Below are 20,913 nucleotides of genomic sequence, written 5' to 3' on the forward strand. Positions count from 1 at the left end.
GCGACCTTAAAATCAGTCTTAAAATAAATCTGGGCATTTTCGGAGTCATTTGCTTCACGAATAACTTATGGGAAACTAATTTTTAAACATAAAAACTATTAACAATTTTGTAAAATATTTCTAAATGTTTTTATTATCTCTACCAAAATGACACACAAATACAGGAATACATAATTTAATATATTTATCCGATAAAAACCTCGCTTAGGAACGACAGCAAAATCTCATATACGATGTAATTTATACCTAACTTTATTCACGTATTACATATTTTTATTTTCCATTATTATATGCAAACTACATAAAAACAAATAATTACAACAGACATACAATATTTTTCTATTATTATATAACTTTTAAATATATTCGAAGTGTAGATTAAGTGTCCATTGTGCATAGGTATATCAAATTTCCACTAATATAATATACCTATACAATGTAGATATTGAATATGAATTTCGATTTTTTCTAACAGAATTGAACATCGAACTAGTATTTTAATATTTCCGTTACTCTCAAGCAGGCTTCTTGGAAGGACGGCACCAACAAAAATAAAAGAGATTACGTGTGCTTATAGTAACTACAAGTATAGGGTGAAAAAAAAGTGATTTCATACGTCGGCATATTAACAGCCTCAACAGCTATTTTGATGCATTATTTTCTTAGCATTTTGATTAGAGAAACCCTTTACAAAATACAATCTACCTTATGGAGAGTCGTTTTGACGTCACACTAAAGGCCTGACTACTGCATGAAACGTATGTTAGTCGAACTCTTTAGTATGTCACTAATTACGTGTCAGAATGACTCCAAACGGCACTTTGTGATTTTGGTTGATTATTAAATGAAAAATTTTGGAATATCTTAGCAAATAAGATGACAGACTTAGACAACACATGCATTGTTATGTGTCGTCTGTTTTATTTTATTCGCGCAATATTATAATTACATCTGATTTATTAACGCCGAAGTAGAGTTAAAACAGTTGAAATTTGATTAAACTAAAACATTTAATTCTGAATATATAACCCATATCAGATCTGAAATCCATAAATTCTTCAACACTTTTGTCCGTCCCTTATACACCAATTTCAGACTAATGAAGGTGTTTGTCAATTACTCATACTATATTTTGTTACCAATATTGTATGCAAACATTTCACTTGTTGTCCAAAGAGAGTTGAAGGTGCACACTTTTGAAGGTATGAAGATTAGCCGATACTTAAAGTTCATTTATTTACAAACAGCAAATATTGGATATGAAATTTGGCTTGGTAATTTTGAACGTAATGCGGAGATGGTCTGACACAAGTTGTGAACACCGTGCTTCCAACCTTATAGTCTTGATTTATTGTGAGAGACCTTCGGAAATTGACAGTGAAATACACACTAAACATTATTTATTTATAAAACATTTTGTTCTTCCACATAAGTGGATAGAAATACAATGTTATTTGGAAGAATATCACTACACAGTTTAACTTCGTATTTGGAGAAACACTAGGGAATACATTTAATGACTTAGATGGAAATTCTAAATTTAGTTACCATTGCACGTTCTTATCATCGATCATGTCACGTAGAACACTTGTTATATGTGTTATATATGCAACGTTTCCATTGTTGTCTTCAATTTAGCTGAATTAGGAATAAATAGTATGTCATAACAACACTTAGAAGCTGAAAGAAAGATTGAAGGAACACTTTAATGTTTATTATACATTTTACGCAACGTTTCAATCTCGCCAACATTAAGGATGGTATATAAAAATTAAGTAAAATTAGAAAGTAAACTACTTCACGAGTAAACACATTAATATGAACAGAATGAACGGAGTTGTTTATCAACAACAAGAGCATTGATTAATATATTACTTAGGGTAACCAAGATGTGAATTATAATATTATTGCTGCACTAAAATGTTGTAAGGGGGCGCGGTGGCTCAGTGGTAGAGCGTTCACCTCCACTGCTTGGGGTCAATTGGTTCAATCCCAGCTCGCGGCGTGTGGACTTTGTGGTGGACAAACACCGTGCTCGTGGGTTTTCTCGGGGTTCTCCCGTTTCCTTCCACTTTCTTCATTCCATCATTTCACTCATCCCTCATCATCACCGTCTCCTTTAGCCTAACCTGCATAAGCGTGAAACATAAACATTTCATTTATTTTTTTAATGTTGTAAACGAAAATTACGATTGTACTGGTTTCATTTTTGTGTTTACCAATAACATTTCACTAGTATTGTGTTAAGTGTTCTTAGATGTGTATGCCCTAATCCTGGATCTGTTGATCAGAAGATTATATTTTTAAGGGGGTAAGTAAACAGTTATCCACAATTTTGGCATAACTCTTTTCACATTGTTCATAACGACCTCTATCCTCGTTATCGTGTATTTTATTCTTATGCTTCATGCTATGAAAGTTTGATCCTAATTCCTGCATTTAAATGGTCGCTCTGTTAGAAGTCGCAAGAAGAGGGAGCCACACGACAAGTGAACCAGTTTTGAATTTTTCAATGCATTCTCATAGACTCCTTTGTGGCAAGATACTTTTCCCGTATTGTGCCGAAAGTCCTTGATGAATTGCAGCCACTGATGCTCCTTCCGTCCACAAATATCGGATCACGGTTCGTTGTTCCTCTTTGGTACAAACTTCTAATAGAGCGACCATGATCTATCTGCAACAAAAGGAAGTCAAATGAAGAAATTCGGATCAAACTTCCATAGTATGACTACAACAACATAACAATAAATTACACGAGGGCAGAGGGCAGTATGAAAATGTAAGAATTATTTCTAAATTGCGAATAATTTTTGACATAACCTCGTACTTCCCTTTGTATTCTTCTTTATGCTTTCCTCTTTGTGTAACCTTTTTACTCATAGTATAGCGTGTTTTTGTGACGTGCTAACACCTTATCTCAATTTCTTGTTATTCTCAAATATTGAGTGCTTTTGGTATATTAACTTTATACATTTAATTTACACATATACCATTTCTAAAAAAGAATGTCTTTGTCATTCATTGACAGAATAGGGTTTAAGACTAATGAAAGAACACAGGCCTAGACAATTCTGAATAAAGTGAGGAACAATATTGTCCATATACTGTAGGAACATAATATAATATGTAGACAGATTAACTTGCCTTTTTAGGAAGTAAAGTGAAATTCTATATTAGTTGTGACAAATTGATTTCTATGCATTTGTTTTATAATATAAAAATGACTGAATAATGAACATATATTTCCTCCTTTTTCCTAATTTGACAAATTTTCTTGACAGAATAGAACACAAGGATAAAACTATAAGAATATAACACTTGCTGAATTACATTAATGTCTTTTCCAACTGGTCTAGCAGCAAGCGCGTGTATCTTGAGTAAATGTGGTCGTGGGTTCGATTTCAGGGTTGGATAGCACCAGGCCGGCAACAGGAGGGAGGCTAAGTGACCCCTCCAGACCTCAATACAAAGTGCTATTATTAATAGAAAAAGCAATTTGAAGGAGGATTTTTAATGAGCCCCCTCTAACATATTCATGCCCCCCTCTAACATATTCATGCCCCCAAAACCTCCGTTGCTAGTTTCGGGCCTGGATAGCACCATAAATTTAATTTCACAATCATTAAGTTGAAGAAAATATTTATTCCAATAACACATGAAGACGTAATACATACAACGAGGAACGGTTTACTCACGCCTGGCGCAAAATAACGAGGACATTCAATTTGCATATAATTACAAAGATAGTACCTATCATATATACTAATTCTTTCTGAAAAAGAAAATAAAACAGGAGAAGAAGATTACTTACCGAAGCCAGAAATTCATAAGAAAGTGTGAAAAACATGTGTCCTGTAATTTTTAATGGCCACTGACACTGTTGAGAAGCAATACTAATAAAATGTTTGAAGTCACGTGAAGTGTGGTACCAGGCACTGTCGTATAACGATCGCAACATGGAATTACTCTGAAAAATATAAAGTGGAAATATGATTTCCAGTAAGTTATAAATAATAATAATAATAATAAGACCAAAGTGTTCTCAACATACATGAGAATGAAGTTCGGAAAAATTCAAAATATAATATTACATAGCCAACTTGACGACCATAAAGCAGTGGTTCTCAATGTTTTCGATAACGGTGACCCTCTGTTTATTCGGAAAGTGATCTGGGGACTCCCCTGCAATGCTATATAAAATTTTACATGTTACTAAAAATACTGTATACTGATTACAATTACCACTGACAAGAAAAGGATCAAGAAAAATAATGTAATAAGCATTTATTCTAAAGCTACGTGATTGTGTCTTAATTAACGAAATTTCAGTTGTAAATACAATAACTTTCAAAACTGAAAATCTTTTTTTAAAAGGAAATTTACTTGCTAAACAATGTTCTCAAATGTGGGATCCCCAATGTAAGGAATCAAGTTCTTTGTGTTTTTCCATAATTGTATTGAAATCTGGAATAAGTTTTGTCACCATCAATCTTAGTTCCGATTCCACATTAAGACGATTTCGCTTTCAGGTTTTAATACTGATAATATCAGAAAAGGTCTGCTCACATAAGTAAGTGGTAGGGAAAGGCATCAAATGTTGCAATACCTTTTTACACAACTCTTCATATTTACAGGCCAGAAATTTATTAAAGTAGGGAAACATTTAAATTTGCAAACGTCGGTATAATTTGTAGTTGCTTTCCTTTTAGTAACACACACACACACACACACACGAAAATACTTCTGGCATAACAGATGTGAGTTCCATTTTATAACAACACATTTCAAGTTTTAGTTGTTGCGCATCCAACTTTGAGAGCTACTGTCATAGAGGAAAAAAAATGAAATGAAATCTTTAAGTTTAACGTCCCACGGTTATGCCGGTTAGACTAAAGGAGACGGTGATAATGGTAGAAATGAGAGATGAGTGAAAATGGTAGAATGAAGAAAGTTGAAGGAAACGGGAGAGCCCCGAGAAAACCCACGAGCACGGCGTTTATCCACCACAAAGTCCACACGGCGCGAGCTGGGATCAAACCAGGGACCCCCAGCACCAGAGGTGAATGCTCTACCACTGAGCTACCGCGCCCCCCTGTCATAGAGTATATCAATAGTGTCGAAAGATAATTTTCAAAGTGTTATTGTGCTTAACTGTGCTCATGTAGCAAGAGCAATTGAAAGACGTAAGTAATATGTTTATGTACAGCGGTTTATAGCATTTCAAATAGTTTTACATGATAGCATGAGATCTTTCTTCCCCCAAAAGATGAAAATAAAGAATATCGACACTTATTGCATTATATAAAAATCAATTTTTAATAATTTAATAGTCGTTAAACACAAAATAAAACGATCATCCTGTATGAAATGTAATGGTTCAAAACAGTCAAGGTAGTGTGTAGTGGAGTGCACGACCTTAAAATATATAGCTCAGATTTTGATGCAGTAAAAATTTTTTTGCCATTTGTCTTTCTAAGGATATTTTTCAAAAACTAGAATTATTTCGAGAACTACCGAATGAGACACAAAGTGCCATATCTGTTCTACTCTGTCTTATGCATTGAATCGTTACGAGATTAAATTATCTGAACTGTTATAACAGCTTTGTTTCTTAGTTGTTGAAAACAGCGCAGGTATAATAAGATTACGTAGCTATAAAATTTACGTATGTTTTCTTTTTACATTCCCAAATGAATACACTCAAATCACGAATCAGTTATGTGGTTCTCGATCTCGAATAGTCTTTCAAGGTATGAAACAGGTTAAATATCTATAAAGTATGTTACCTATAGTCAATTGAAATTATAAGTATGATATTACATCGAAACAATAGTTTTAGAATAATTGTAATTTATTTAACAATGGAGATCGGGTCATTTTTGACCCACAAATGTTTTGTTTTAACTCTTTCCTATTCCTTGTTTCTATTCCTATTCTTCTACCATCGACCTAGGTATGCTTCTTTTAACCTACGTATCTTGCAAAAGCATTTCTATTCCAGTAGCATTCTTTATTTGTCGACCAAACAATTCTTTGTCTGGGTCCTGAATGACATGGTCTTCGCTGTTTACGTGAAGGATATTTTATTTGTCTTGTCCACCTCACACCGTACGATTTGTTGTCATTTCTCTCACTCCGCAGATCATTTTTACTCTCTGTTCATTCTCTTAGCACGCTCCAGCATCTCAGCAGTGTTGCCACATGGCAAAAGTTCTCACAAAACGGAAATGCATATCAGAGATGGCAAAGCGGGATATTTCGTTTCAAATATGTAGGATTCCGAATTGGATCCTGAGCGTGTGTGAGGTGTTGCAACACACGAACACATTTTGTTGCAAAAATCCCGAACAATCATTATGTAATGTCCTGGACTATTCTTATGCAACATCTGCCAAATAAGAACAAATTGATATGATAGTTCTAGATTTTTTATCCCTCAATGCAAACCTTTCAGAACTTACATATGCAATGGCTCAATTAGAGTTTGGCCGCAGATACAAACTTCCGGTGCTTAAGTCTTTTGGTTTCATGAGAGAGCCACAAGAAATATCTTGATTTCTTAACTTGCGAAGTTTTTGGTTGACAGTGTCAGGATCATCCTACTCAGTACTTTGGCTCTTGGTTCTTAAGACATACTAAAAATGTTGTAATTTGCTCATTGAGCATTAGTCATTTATGGATCGTACTATTCCTTATAAGTTAGTAATGTTATAGAGGATTTTTTTCTTTCAGCAGTAGTCAAATTTCTTGGCAACGATGACATCTTCAAAGTTTCTACTCATCCGTTTAAAAAGTTCACATAATCTGAACACCATCGAAAATTTCATTAAGTCATTCGCTATCATGTGTCAAATAGCGTCTTTAATCACCACTTACAAGTTACGATATTTCCTTTCAGACTTGAATTTTAAATTGTAACTCGAACTAGGTAAATCATATCAATTGATGTGACAGACCTGCTTGGATCAGTGCTTCATATTTAAGACCTGAGCATCAATTGGTTTGACAGTTTTATTCGAGACACTGCTTGCCAGTACCGTGTCTTTTATCCCATTACAAAAGAGAAATGAGAAAAGAAATTTTCCTCATAAAACTCTAATAACATTTTAAATGTTTCCGTTAGAGTTCACCTTAAGCTCAGAGAGAACTTGATTTTCACACTTTGATAGATTGTCGAAGCATTGATGAAGTATCGAAACCACTCTAAAGTTTCACTCACTTCACCTGTCAAATTGGGAATTTTGCACGTGTGCCTACCGTGAGTGCAGGTATCATTAATATAGGAAACAACTGTTACCAAAAATGTCTTGACAGCGAGATTTTAATTGCGTCAATGTGAATTATGTTACTTTAAAGAATGAGTGTTACACATGGATAATCGAGTATTGAAGCAAGGATATCTCCACAGGAAAGCACTATTCCATGTGTCTTGTATAAAGTCATGAATTACATAAACTGCTAACAACTGTAGCCGAAAACTTACCTCTTGAATTAATTGGTCACCGAAATAACAGAAAAGAAGTACACTTGACAGGCAATGGAAAATGTATCCAATTATTGCCAAAGAGTACATTGAAAATTGCTTCTCCTGTGAATAACAAAAGAAAATTTTACTATAAAAAACAAACAAAAATTGTAATACCTGTCTTAGAAACATATTAATAATAACAAGATAATTGCACTCTATAACCTGAGGTATATAACATTGTTGGGTATCAGTGTCACATCACTAAACCACTTGATAAACAATTTATAAACTTCTTCAAAGAGCTTTAAAAAGCTACCGAAAAGTGCAAGTGCAAGAAATGAGAAACTGTTAAATTGTTATTGCTAGTGATCCGAGAAGTAAACAGGGGTGAAGATATAAAATATTTAGGAGACGTTGCATCTTGGTCATCGTTTATACTGCAAGTCTGTACTAGTATGGGTTGTAGTAAATAGTGAATTGAATTGTTATTGGAAACCTACACAACCCGCAATGAAGAATGTCTTGTTATCTAGAGTGCTCTAAATTTCAACTATATGTGAGATCGAAAGAAAATAATTTTATCTTGAAGGGAATATAATAATACAAATGTTTTGGTATGCTAAATATCTTTACCAAGTGATGAACGTAGAAACATTGCATTTAAAAATTGACAACTTCCTTGGCATTACAATGCTTTAAATTTATCTGGAAAACTGCAGTGATATGATACCACTCTATAAGCTCTGTAGCACTTAGTAAAAAAACCACCATCATCTTCGTGTACATACGAAGTTGTGTAAACTACAAGAGTAGAAAGATACTTATCTTCGGAAGTGATCTCGGCCTCGAAACCACCGTAATTCTTATTTTGACGACAAAATCACCACTAAGTTAAAGAATGACTTATTTCTAGTTTAGCACCGGTAATTACATTTCTGAGTAAGGTAGTGAACTTGAAAACTAGTTGGAAACAGAGAGCAAAATGGTGTTCATCATGAGAAGGCATTATTTCCTATATACCTATGAACGTTTAAGTAAATTTGTGCATTTGCTTGCTTTAACACTTGATTTGAACGTATCACATCAGGCCAAAAATTGAGGTGTTGCAATCTACATAGCTAAGAAATATTAACATTCACAGAAATTGGTCAATAAATTGAGGACATGAAAATATTCAACCAATTAGATGATCAACAGACCTATACCTGAACAGGAGCTCATCACTCTGATGCGTATATACATGTGAATGAATGTTACACCTTAGTTAGCCTCAAATTAATCATTTACCCAAGTGCCCATGTTTCCTTTATATGCTACTTACTATTCTTTTATTAGTTGTCAACCCTTTACAAACGACAATATCAAACTAAAACGAAAGTATTTCTAATCTAACATTTCTATGAATAGTTCTAATTTCGGTTTTACGACAATTTTACAATTTTTTGGAAGTATTTGGATTTGGAACAGTGTCAGATTTCAGGATTGGCATACTCCAGCTGCTAGCATAACGCTACGCTCATTGGGTTGATATGGAAGAGCAATATTCAGATTTCGTAAGATGTACAGTATAATTGTAGTATCCAGTGAACAAACTATCATAACTTAAAAAGGCAGTCTTTCCGATTTCCAAAGGGATTAAATTGTTAGAGCTATTTTATGAGTTACGAACGTTATGAAAGTCTCAAATATGTTCTGTGTCTCGCGATCGACTTATCAAAAGGGATGACGACTTACAAACCTCACAGCGAAACAAAATCGATGAAGAGAAACAGTCCGTGCACGGAATAACATCCTCAGTGGCAGGTCACACCGAGCATTAAAACGTACTATCATTAAATATCGTCGTTCAATTGCTGCCTAATTAACGATGTAAACCAACTAGCCCCTACCGCAATCTTTTTCGATCATCATTGCCCACCCTGAGTTATACGGCATAGACATAATGCATAAGGCATCACCTTTTCCGGGCTCAACCACTGATAAGAGGCCCCCACGCTTTAGCATGACGCTTCTAACATCAACAAGAACCTATCATAAATAAGGAAGTGTGATATGGTTAGGAGAGTCATTGTTCATATTATTTCTAAGAAAAGTCAATGTTTACGTCGGGCTGACGATCAGAAGTGCGTATGATACTCAATATCAGTTCCCGGCCGTGAAACATAACGGGTCAGAGATGTTATGAACTTCATTATCTTGATTTTCAGAGAAATTTATGCTGAAGCTTACCAATCATACCTCTGCTCGTGATTATGTACCATTTTTAGGAACGATCTGTATGTTATGGTAGAAGTGCTATTTCCGGGCAATGACACGGTACTCCAAAATGATATGCACTTCGTCACATAGATGCAGCCTTCACGCTATAGCTTCCAAATTATCGAACCGAAGTTAAACACTTCACCTGACTGTTCCCATACCGGTACCCAAATATATCATGTGTAGTTCAATTCGGAGATGCAGTCCGGAGCACATTTTCGTTTCCATCTTCTTTGACGAAACCGAATAAAGCCTTTTCCGGTATAGTGTAGTATTCTGCTCTGCTATCTTTCAAGATCTCTATGATTCCATTCTATGCTGTATCCGAGTTGTTTCATGAAAGGGAACGGAGATTTGGATTTTTCCGTTAACAAAGGACTGCGCATCAGTCAGTTGATAGAAAAAGAAACACACACACGTAAATATATAGCGTAACTACCTAATAAGCTAACGCGTGATCGAATCACAGAATGTTTAAATTAAATGTTATGCTAACTATATCTACACTATTGGCTCCAGATATATTTCACCTTCATTTGTACACACAAAATTCCTACCCATAATTCCTTTATGATCTTATATTATATGCTCAATGAACTTCCTACGAGTTTCAGTTTCGAGAATTACTAATGTGAATCAGTTTGTAGAGGAAAATAGATGAAAGAAGTCAAGTAATGGTGTTCTTCGTTACACAAAAAATATATATAGTATTTTCAGTTTTATTTGTCGGAGTATGTTCAAATAGCTGGACTCAACGGTAATTTAAGTATTACTTTCAAGATTTAGCTAATCTTAGTGGCCAAGTGACAGATCAAATGATAAACATGTTACAATAAAAACCTCTTACCATACTCGCTTCGTACGCCAAAAGACTCAGAATTAGCACTGAATTCTGCATCTGAAGCATTAATGCTGTTCCAAACGTTTCCTGTACAGAACCCGTAAATCTACAAGAAACAAACATACCATTAGAAACATTTAAAGTAATACCAATTTAATTATGATATACAACTAAAGATGAAGAACTTTACGATCTCTACTTAACTACTGTGTGTACTTCTAATTATAGTGTAAATTATTTTGATGTGAGCTGCTGTCTCCGCACACACTACTGAGAAATGTTACCAGAAATTATTCTAATGTTATTATCATTAACGAATGTAACATATGCACATTTATTTCCTTTTTAACTTGAATTACAACAATTGTAATTTCATTGGATACTGTTTTAAAACAAATTAATTTTAAAACATTCTCAGGAAGTTAAAGATTACGTTATCACACTTTATAAAGTAAACCAAAAGAGATAAAACTAGTGGAAAATAAGAAGTCTGTAAGGAATACATACAGCTCTTTAAAAATACAATATACGTTAATTGAATTGTTGAGTGACATAACAAGTTTTAAAGAGTCTATCGTGAATATTTCAATATACAAATTATGTTGCACAATGTAAAGTTACTCATTAAATTACATAAGTTGGAAACTATTATACAAAACCATACGAACGTATTGATCCGTAGAATTGTGCTGTCTGCCCACATAATAATCATATTTATGTTAACTAATATGGTTTAGAGCTTGTACTGTTCTTCCTCTTACTAATTGACCTACATCCAAGAACGTTAGATAAATACCACTTGCTAAATCACTGACTTCGGAAGAAAAAGTAGCTATTTTCAGTTACAAATGCTCAATTTTCACGCAATATTATTAAAACTTTATTAATATCCGAGTACCTAATACTTGTGCCGTGAATAGAGTAAGTCGTCACGACCTTGGTTAGCGTGTGAAGGTAATGGACAAAATAGAACACGACTCAGTGATACTCAACTAGTTTACAGCACAGTGTTAGCACAAATGTCAGCAATATGATTCGCGTAACACACTTAATGCTCAACGCTGAAACACAATAAAGAGTTGAAACCTGCCTAAACTCTCTGAATGCAAAACTGGTAAACTGTATACATTTACGTATGCTTGTAAGAGCACGAATGTCTCAGGGCAAAACGGGCCATTGTCAATGTTCCTGCTGTGCTACGTGGAAGACGATTTGTATCGATTCAGACCTTCAACATCTCCAGCACTGATGGATGCATATAATGCTAATGTACGGTGAATGAAATGCCAAAGCCAACATTGGAACTATAAAAGCACAAATTAGGACATAATTTATACATTTAACTGTATCAATTGTAAGAAAGATCTTACAGTTAATTTCATGGAGTGGGATATCGTATACAAACCTGGAAACAAAACAATAGAATAGATATTTAAATGTTCCAAGGTCAGAATTAATTGATTCACCAATCGATAAGTCATCGCAAATTGCTGAATCATTAATCTTAAAACGAAAACTAAGTTTACGCAGGACCTGAAGCTGAAACATCTGAACTAACTCTTCAAGAGTATCAAATTACAGGTACATTTTTCAAATATGTTCAAAGAATTCATTCAACAATTTAAAGATAAAAAACATGACTTTAATTTGTCGCAGGTTTCGACATGCTGTTCCAAAACTTAACAACGTAACAAATTGTCTTTCTAAACGCATAATCATTATATAACCAATTACGATTCATTTGCATGTACACCTTGTCTCAAAAAGGTTGAGCGCATTCTTTATTGGTGTTTTGAGGCAAAAATTTTCTAAGTCCAGCTTCGGGTATCTTCGGGAAAAGGTAAGCCAGGTTCGAACCTCCAAGCCAGCCTTTGTAATCGGGAAAAAGTTTGCAGATGTGTTTTTCTTCTTTTAAATATAATAAGACTTGTTACCAAGTGTTTAAAAAAGCAACATTGATTGAAATACTTAATTATACAAAATTTCGAAACCTTTTATTAATTTGAGCACATGCTTGTTTGTCGTTTAGCTCTCTATACGTAATGGAGCATTTAAATACGTTAAAGAATCTTTCCATATGTAAAAGAATGCTCAACGTTAAGAAATAGAACATAATTATCGCCTGAGTACTAAAATAAAAGTCAAAGTAGAACAGAAACAGCGTTTGTAATGGATATGAATGTCATAATTTTCTTGAGATCCGTTATACATCGCTAGAAGCTTAGTTCTAGAAGTCCTTGTGTTAGCTCATTGGTAAGCTGTCGGATTTCAAATCATAAGGTTGTGAGTTCGAATCCCATCTGGGTCAATACTTTTTTTAAAATTATATTTTCCGCAATGCATGAAAAATTATATAAAATAATTACATTAAAATACATAAGTTGTTTATATATAACATAATAATTGCAGAACATAGTAATTATTATGTTTAAAATATAACATCTGAGATAATTTTCACAGTAGGTCGTTATTATATATGAGAATGTTAAATACAAGTTAGGAAAATCGTTTAATAGCAATCAATAAGTTATGTAGTGTATTTATTTGCAGCTATTTGTCATACAGATTTAACTTCTTAATATTCTCATTACAGTATGTTATTTCTATTCGTGAAATACAGTATATTCCTACGGATATAGAAAGTGTATAAACAGAGTATCCAAAGTCGTATCCTGCTTCAAGACACATAACTTTTCCCGATCCCCTTAACGTCACGGGAAGAAACATAAATTCTCTTTAGAACGGAATGTCGTTGTCAACGAATTAAAATATTATTCAAGTTTTAAAATTTGCACTCTGCAAATATGTTGCCCTCTAGGCAATGGGACTAATGTGGACTAATGGGAAACGCACTGTTAGCGGCGCTGAAAACTTACGGTTCGATTCTAATATCGGTTGATTTCGATATCTTTATGTCGCTACGTAACCACCCTGGGTGCTAATGGGAGCTTAATTGGACTTGAATTGAAAGTAGAGCTATTCACCTAAGCGACCACGAAACTATGGATTCAATAATAATATCGACCCGTTTCTAGCATTTTTGATATGTATCCCGACAGTACTCTTTTTCCAGACTGTAAGAAATATAGTTAAAATTGCTCTAGATATATCAGAATTATGTTGAAACACACACATACATCCACTTTTATATTCTGTATAAATAGAGAGTGAGCGAGCGAGCGAGAGAGGGCGACTCAAGGCATCACCACTTCCACATTGCAAAAGCATATATCAGGAATTGAATTGAAAATCTATGTAAAGACTTTCTGCTGTGGCATGCTTCATAAGGACAATTCCAGTCTGCTCACGTGACCTTTGGGATTCATGAATTTTTTTCGAGCGTTCCGACTTTGGATTCTCTGTTTATACTCTCTGTTTATGCATCGAATAACTTTTCAAGAACATAAATGACATTCTATATTATGAATGTTGAGAATTACTCTCTATATGACAAATAGCTGCAAATAAATACACTACATGATTTATTTATTGCTATTGAACGAGTTTCTTAACTTGTATTTACATCCTCCTATATAATACCGACCTACTGTGAAAATTATCTCAGATGTTATATTTTAAACATAATAATTACTATGTTCTGCAATTATTATGTTATACATAAACAACTTATGTATTTTAATGTAATTATTTTATATAATTTTTCATGCATTGCGGAAAATATAATTTTAAAAAAAGTATTGCCCCAAATGGGATTCGAACTCACAACCTTATGATTTGAAATCCGACAACTTACCAATGAGCTAACACAAGGACTTCTAGAACTAAGCTTCTGGCGATGTATAACGGATCTCAAGATAATTATGACATTCATATCCATTACAAACGCTGTTTCTGTTCTACTTTGACTTTTATTTTAGTACTCAGGCCATAATTATGTTATATTTCTTAACTTTGAGCATTCTTTTACATATGGAAAGATTCTTTAACGTATTTAAATGTTCCATTACGTATAGAAAGCTAAATGACAAACAAGCATGTGCTCACATTAATAAAAGGTTTCGAAATATTGTATCATTAAGTATTTCAATCAATGTTGCTTTTTTAAACACTTGGTAACAAGTCTTATTATATTCAAAAGAAGAAAAACACATCTGCAAACTTTTTCCCGGTTGCAAAGGCTGGCTTGGATTTTCGAACCTGGCTTACTTTTTCCCGAAGATACCCGAAGCTGGACTTAGAAAATTTTTGCCTCAAAACACCAATAAAGAATGCGCTCAACCTTTTTGAGACAAGGTGTACAATGAATTAAATTACAACACAAAGTAAATTGTTTTCTTTATGTGATTTTCAGAATCAAGCAGTATTTAATAGAAAATAAAGATTATCTTGCTATGGCAAAGGAAAAAACAAAGTAGTTCAAAAGAACTTCCCTAAGAATGAAATAAAAACATGGAATGCATTTATATGAACTAAATGGCAAAGCTACATTTGTTCAACAACTATCTAATCATTTGATATCCACATAACCAATCAATCAACACGCAAATTTAAGAGTATTAAAGATCAAGTTCATTTGTCTGCCAACAAGAGGGCACATGAATAATATAATCGATCTAGCAAATGACCGTTCCAAAGAAGAATAATTCAAGATCGTCATTTTTAAGGTAGAAACACCAATAAAATTTATTCGCATTAACAAATTCATTAACATTCACGAATCAAACAATTACAAGGTGAAAATTATAGTGTGTAATATGAGTATTAATGAAATGTTATGCCTGATTTGTCCTTGAACTTTCTGTGTGAGCTAGAGGTTTTCTTAATAAATCCAAAGCTCATAAGGTGAACTCCATGTCATGGACTCATGTAATGATTTCTTCCTCTTCTGTCTGTGGCTGAAAGTACCATACATAGGATGCATTACAAATTTTGGTATTTTGCCTTGTATATCAAACGTTTTCATTACATCATCACTTTTACATTTAAGTTTAGACATGATAATCCTGAAGGAATATCGAGTTAAAGACACAAGGGAAATTTTAAAAATTTAGTGTGATATATTCGGTTTCATATACTATCAAAGGTGATGGAAGTTTACAAACGAAAGATCTAATTTACCACTCGTGGCTGTGAGAGAAAATTGCGGTTAACATCTAAAAATTATTAAATATTAATATATCCTAAAACGTTGGACATAAATTCTCAAACAAAGGTAGGTGCACTTGCAATATTTAAGTCAGAGAACAAAATAATTTGGAGATTGCAATTGAGAAAAGAGTTTTTGAAACTGGTTTCCTGGATGAAGTATTAGGTCACAGATGATTGACAAACTGTACATCATGCTGTCAAAGAATTTATTAAAATTATGGTAACCGACTCGTCTTTTGTTCAGAAACTCAAATTATTTAGATTAGAAATGTTATACTGCTTCCGGCTTTAACAAGAAAACCAAAAGTTTCATGACAACAGGCGGAAAATCACGCTTATAAATAGATGCTTTAAGAACTTTGAAAATCACAAAAATTTTTAGTGGTTTGTGTACACTTAAGTTAGAGATATAACGGGACTCATTTAGATAGCATACATACATCATTCAATAAAATTAATACCTATACTTCGGCAATTCGAGAGCAAATTATTTACCATCACTAAGTGCTTATAAAATATAAAATGAATGTGTGTAATGATTTTATTCATAAATTAAACAGGTATCATCTGTGTTTCACATTTTTGTGTGTAACATAATAAAAGCGTGAAAAGTATGTATAACTGTCAATTAAAATCGATTAATATAATTTTATTAGCCAATTGATAATTAGTCTAACAACTTGTCTTAAAATTAATAACTTATGTTAATTACCGTAGCTCAAATACTTTGATGATATAGTAATACATACCTAATAATAGACCTATGACGATCAACCCAATACTTAATTAGAGAGGACATCAAATCTTTTCTCATTTCTGGCAGCAATTCAGAACGATATTTGGACAACTGTATAAATAGTTTATACACCGAAAGTTGGATGCTGGCTTCTCCTTTTTCCAAATTACGTGACAAAGAATCCAACTTCAATCTTTGGCTATTGTGGTTAAGTTTGTTCTGAACTATCATTTGTATGTGGTCATCGACTTCCTCGGATAACTGGTCCGAGTCTAAAAGAGCAAAAGGCGCTATAAGTCTCTTCAACATACGTATTTGTTGACTCAGGTGATAAATCATTTCACAAAGGAGCAAATCAAATGCTATCAATTGCCCACAAACAAACCAAGCATAGATAAGCTGCAAAACAAAGAAAGAAAGAAAATTAAAGTCATACAAGGGTTTAGCGAAAAATAATTCAAATCGTAATGATAAACGCCATCTCAATCATTGACACATGAGACTTTTATTACGATGATTAAATATGTATTAAACGTTACGCGTTATTTTGTTATAGACCACTCAATACATGAAATAACTGAAGGAGGGGAAATAATCAAGTACTATTTTAATTATAATACTAACTTCATATTTGTCATTTCTTTATTTAACTTTTATTATTGATAGTATTAGATTACTTTTCTTTTCCTGTGGTTTTCCTATATTTCATTTAAGTTTTGTTATTTAATTTATTATTTTGTTTGCTATTTAAAAGAATTTTTTTTAGTAAGTTTTGCTAATAAATCAGTTTTTTCATGTTTAACCTCTAATGAATAAAGATATATTTTCTAACCTTTTTCATCAATATTTTCCTCTTATATTTCCGTCTTTCACGGTCTAAATGTCACACAATGGACTCCTTGAATACACAGATGTTACATAAAGGACTGTAGCAAAAATTCTAGTTGTTGCGTTTAGTGCTCGTTATTTTAATATAAACGAAGACATACAGAAGTTACACAAACTAAGTATAAGCATGTCGAGAGGTGAAAAATTACTTTTCATTCCAGAACCAAATTTTCCATATTTTCAAAATATGGGCTATTAATATACGGCCAAAATCATGATCAATTATTGCATTTAATTAACTATAACATTTCCCAGAGTATATCAATCGGTAGTTCTATTCAAGAACTGATATATGTTTTAGTAAAATTCCGATGTATAGTTTTCAAGAAAATCTAAAAATAAACGCCATGGTGCCAAAAGATAGATCGATCACTCATTAATAATTGACAATTTGTATTCTGATGGACTCATTTGGTTATGTGTTAATATATGAAAAATTAATACAGTCTTAAGTAGCAGATTGCAACAATATTGTTGTTCCCTTTTTCTAACTGTAAAACACATAATCGCAGCAGTGACACACATGCTACATATAAATCTTGTATTTAAATTCTATCGTTAGAATTTTGCAATATTACAGGCTATATAGGTTTGCTTAGATTCAAGAGACTTAAAATCATTTGCGATTTTTAATGATTTAATAAGCTTGGCTATCATTTCATCTCCGTTAATCTGTTAAGCTTTCGAGTGTAAGAATCGCTTAAGATTTTTGTATATTTGACAAATCTTCCCCAAAGGAACTTTTGGAAAATATTTCTCTAAACAAAGATTTTCAAAACTTGAAACTCTTATTCTAGTTTCTAAAAGATTGTAATTTAATTTTTGATTGTAAAAATATTGTTACAAAATAGTAGTACTGAGAAGTTTCTTATAAGTTTATATCTAATGCGTATATTAACCAGGGAACTAAATTGCTAGCATAAAAGAATAAATAGAATTTAAAATTGATATTGTTTTGTTGAGCATTAGTAAGCAACCAAACGTTTGGAAATGTTCTTATCTATATACATTTTATTTTTGTCTTCTTGTGTAGTTAATTTGGTCGGTTCGGAACATATCTTGTCCCGGGCAGAAATACAACATTTCTAGCTTACCATTGTAAAGATTGAGGGAGCTTTCAGAACGAGAAGATAGTGAATTGTTAATGGCAATGCTTTGCTAATCACATGTCTACCAATAAAATTTCAGTTACCATTATAAAGATAATTATTTACTTACCTGAACAATGTACACTGCGATAAAATTCGGCATGGATGATATGTCAAAAGGATACCAACCGTCTATTATTAGATGTCTTTGAATAACTTCGACTGTCGTATTACCACGTTGAACAGTTGTTTTTTCTACGATGAAGAACGGTTTGAGTGACCAAAGAACATAAACAATATATACAAGAATCAAGCCACCAATCGTTAGTTTCTTGCACATTCTGTATGTGTACTCAATTGTTCTGTCTTCCAGATCTTCTATAAGCGGATGAGTTTTCAATCCTTCCTTCCAAGATCTCAAGGCTTTATAAAAAACTTGCCTTCGAATTGCTACATAATACAGTTTATAATATCCAGTAAGGGCACTCATTGTAGGGAGAAAACTTCTAATGAACTGTCTAAAGTCATTACTTTTCAATACTGCATCCGTGATGAAAGATGCTATGTGAAGTGTTATTAGAACATATAAAAGCAGTGAGAAAGCAACCTGGAAGTATGTTTCCCATTTTCTTTTTATCCTTTTATTGTCCTTCTCAAAGAGAAACAAATATCCTGTATATTTCATGAGATAAATAAGAGGCGATAACAATTCGGCAACTCCATGCGCTTTGTATTCCTCTAACTTCATAATTCTAATTGCTTACTTAAGGAAACAGTAATTTGAAAGGGTCTACTATTCTTGTGCATGAACCATTCTTTTATTTATATCTTAAGTCATCATCTGAAAATGTTTCACATTTTGATCTCTAAAGTAATTTGACTTGTTCTTTAGTAATTACAAATATTACGAACGCCTCGCTAGATGTGTTATGATAAACAACTACGTGTTTATGGACAGTGTAAACCAATAGCTTTATTAGGCTACTTATAAAATCCTATTGGTGATATTAATTTTGTAAGAATTGGCAGTATAATATAGCTCAGCTTTCTGAAAGTATCAATTTTTAAACTATTAAACGGAGTAGTAGTATTTGAATGAAAATTTCTTAATTTTTGTATGGAAAAATTCAAAATTATTTCAATTTGGATATTTGACTTCTTCCAAAATGAATAATATTCTTCTAGAATAATAACAATTGGTCACTTAAATCGGAACACTGACTTAATTCTGCGTTTCTTATGGCTTGGTGAGACTTAGCAATCCTTTGGGCTAGTAATAGATGTATGTAGAGAGACAACGTAACATTTGAGTATTCTGTTAGAAACACATATCAAGTAACATCTTGGGTAAACACATTTGTCAAAGACATGATTAGAAACAAACACGTCAGACTAATAGCATATTATTAAATCTTTTCCACAAATTGACACATTTCTTGCTGAAGAGTTCAGCTTTGTTTCTGCTTTAATTACAGACAGAGCAATATAATGCAAATATCATTTCGTGAGAGCTGAAATCAATTTACTATAGTAAAATACATGGTGTGTGATTTTTTCGAATCATAACGTCCTTTTCTTGCTATCTTTTTGTAGAATATTTCGTACCAAGTTCTTTGTAATTATGGACATTCTGTTGACCAAAATGAATTTGATTTATCTATGTGTTTTCAAATTCGCCACAGAAAGTAGTCAATGGTAACTACGATTTTTCGTTTGGATAATTTAAATGCTATTAAAATATATTTTGAAATATTTTGTTAAATTGTATCTTTTTCTGATACATTGATACTAAACGTGTCAGAAATAAACTATTGCTGGTTTCAACTAACTGAAATGTTCTGCTTCAACAAATAATACGAAAACTAAAAAATTCGCAAGATTCATTTTAAATAAAGGTGAATTATATAAAGATCCTTCTAACATGTACAGTCTGCTAAACATTTCAGAAAGAAATTGCAATCAATGTGTACGAAGGTAAAACAAATTAAGCCATCTCAATAAATAACAATAATATCGCATTGTATAGACATGTATTCCCATTGCACAATGTCATAGGCTCATAGTCAATTCACTTGAATCATATAAGATTTGTCATATGGGCAAGTTTGAAACCTCGATGCATCAAGTAAAGTTTTGAGATCTGAATTGTCTTTTAAATCGTATGATTACTACAATGAATGCTCCTGAATAAAGTGTTTAGATGAAGTAAATGAAACACAATGAAATGTGTGAGTGAAGTCAAAACATAGAAACAGCTTTAGTTTGAAGCGACAAAACCTTGTGACTTCCTTCTCCAGCCACTTCTGCATGTTGAAGGTTTTCAAGAAGTGTGTGAAGAAATTTGTACGTTAAGATTTAATAGTTATTATTTTATTCGCTTGGATGCTTGGTTTTTCATGAGACATGTACACACTGGCGCAAATTCCGAGAGGAATGAGAGCGACATGCCTCCCTCAATCTTGGAACTGGAGGGAACTGTTCCCCAATAATCACAGGAGATGAATGTGGGTTGCTTACAGGGCTC

General features: G+C 32.9%; 1 protein-coding gene across 1 annotated transcript in view; it reads right to left on the bottom strand.

Annotated features, from left to right (window-relative positions):
- LOC145692104 (odorant receptor coreceptor-like) overlaps window positions 1-19,137 on the bottom strand; it is a 36,465-nt gene extending 17,328 nt beyond the window's left edge. Inside the window, exons 1-5 of the mRNA XM_081767398.1 lie at window positions 18,520-19,137; window positions 16,427-16,812; window positions 10,575-10,674; window positions 7,484-7,588; window positions 3,812-3,967 (exon numbers count right to left, since the gene is read on the bottom strand). Of these exons, the coding sequence (XP_081623524.1) occupies window positions 3,812-3,967; window positions 7,484-7,588; window positions 10,575-10,674; window positions 16,427-16,812; window positions 18,520-19,137 (1,365 nt within the window). The remainder of the gene's footprint in view (window positions 1-3,811; window positions 3,968-7,483; window positions 7,589-10,574; window positions 10,675-16,426; window positions 16,813-18,519) is intronic.
- Window positions 19,138-20,913: the final 1,776 nt, after the last annotated feature.

This window comes from Thermobia domestica, chromosome 8 (genome assembly GCF_964235325.1).
Source record: "Thermobia domestica chromosome 8, izTheDome1.hap1.1, whole genome shotgun sequence".
NCBI lineage: Eukaryota > Metazoa > Arthropoda > Insecta > Zygentoma > Lepismatidae > Thermobia > Thermobia domestica.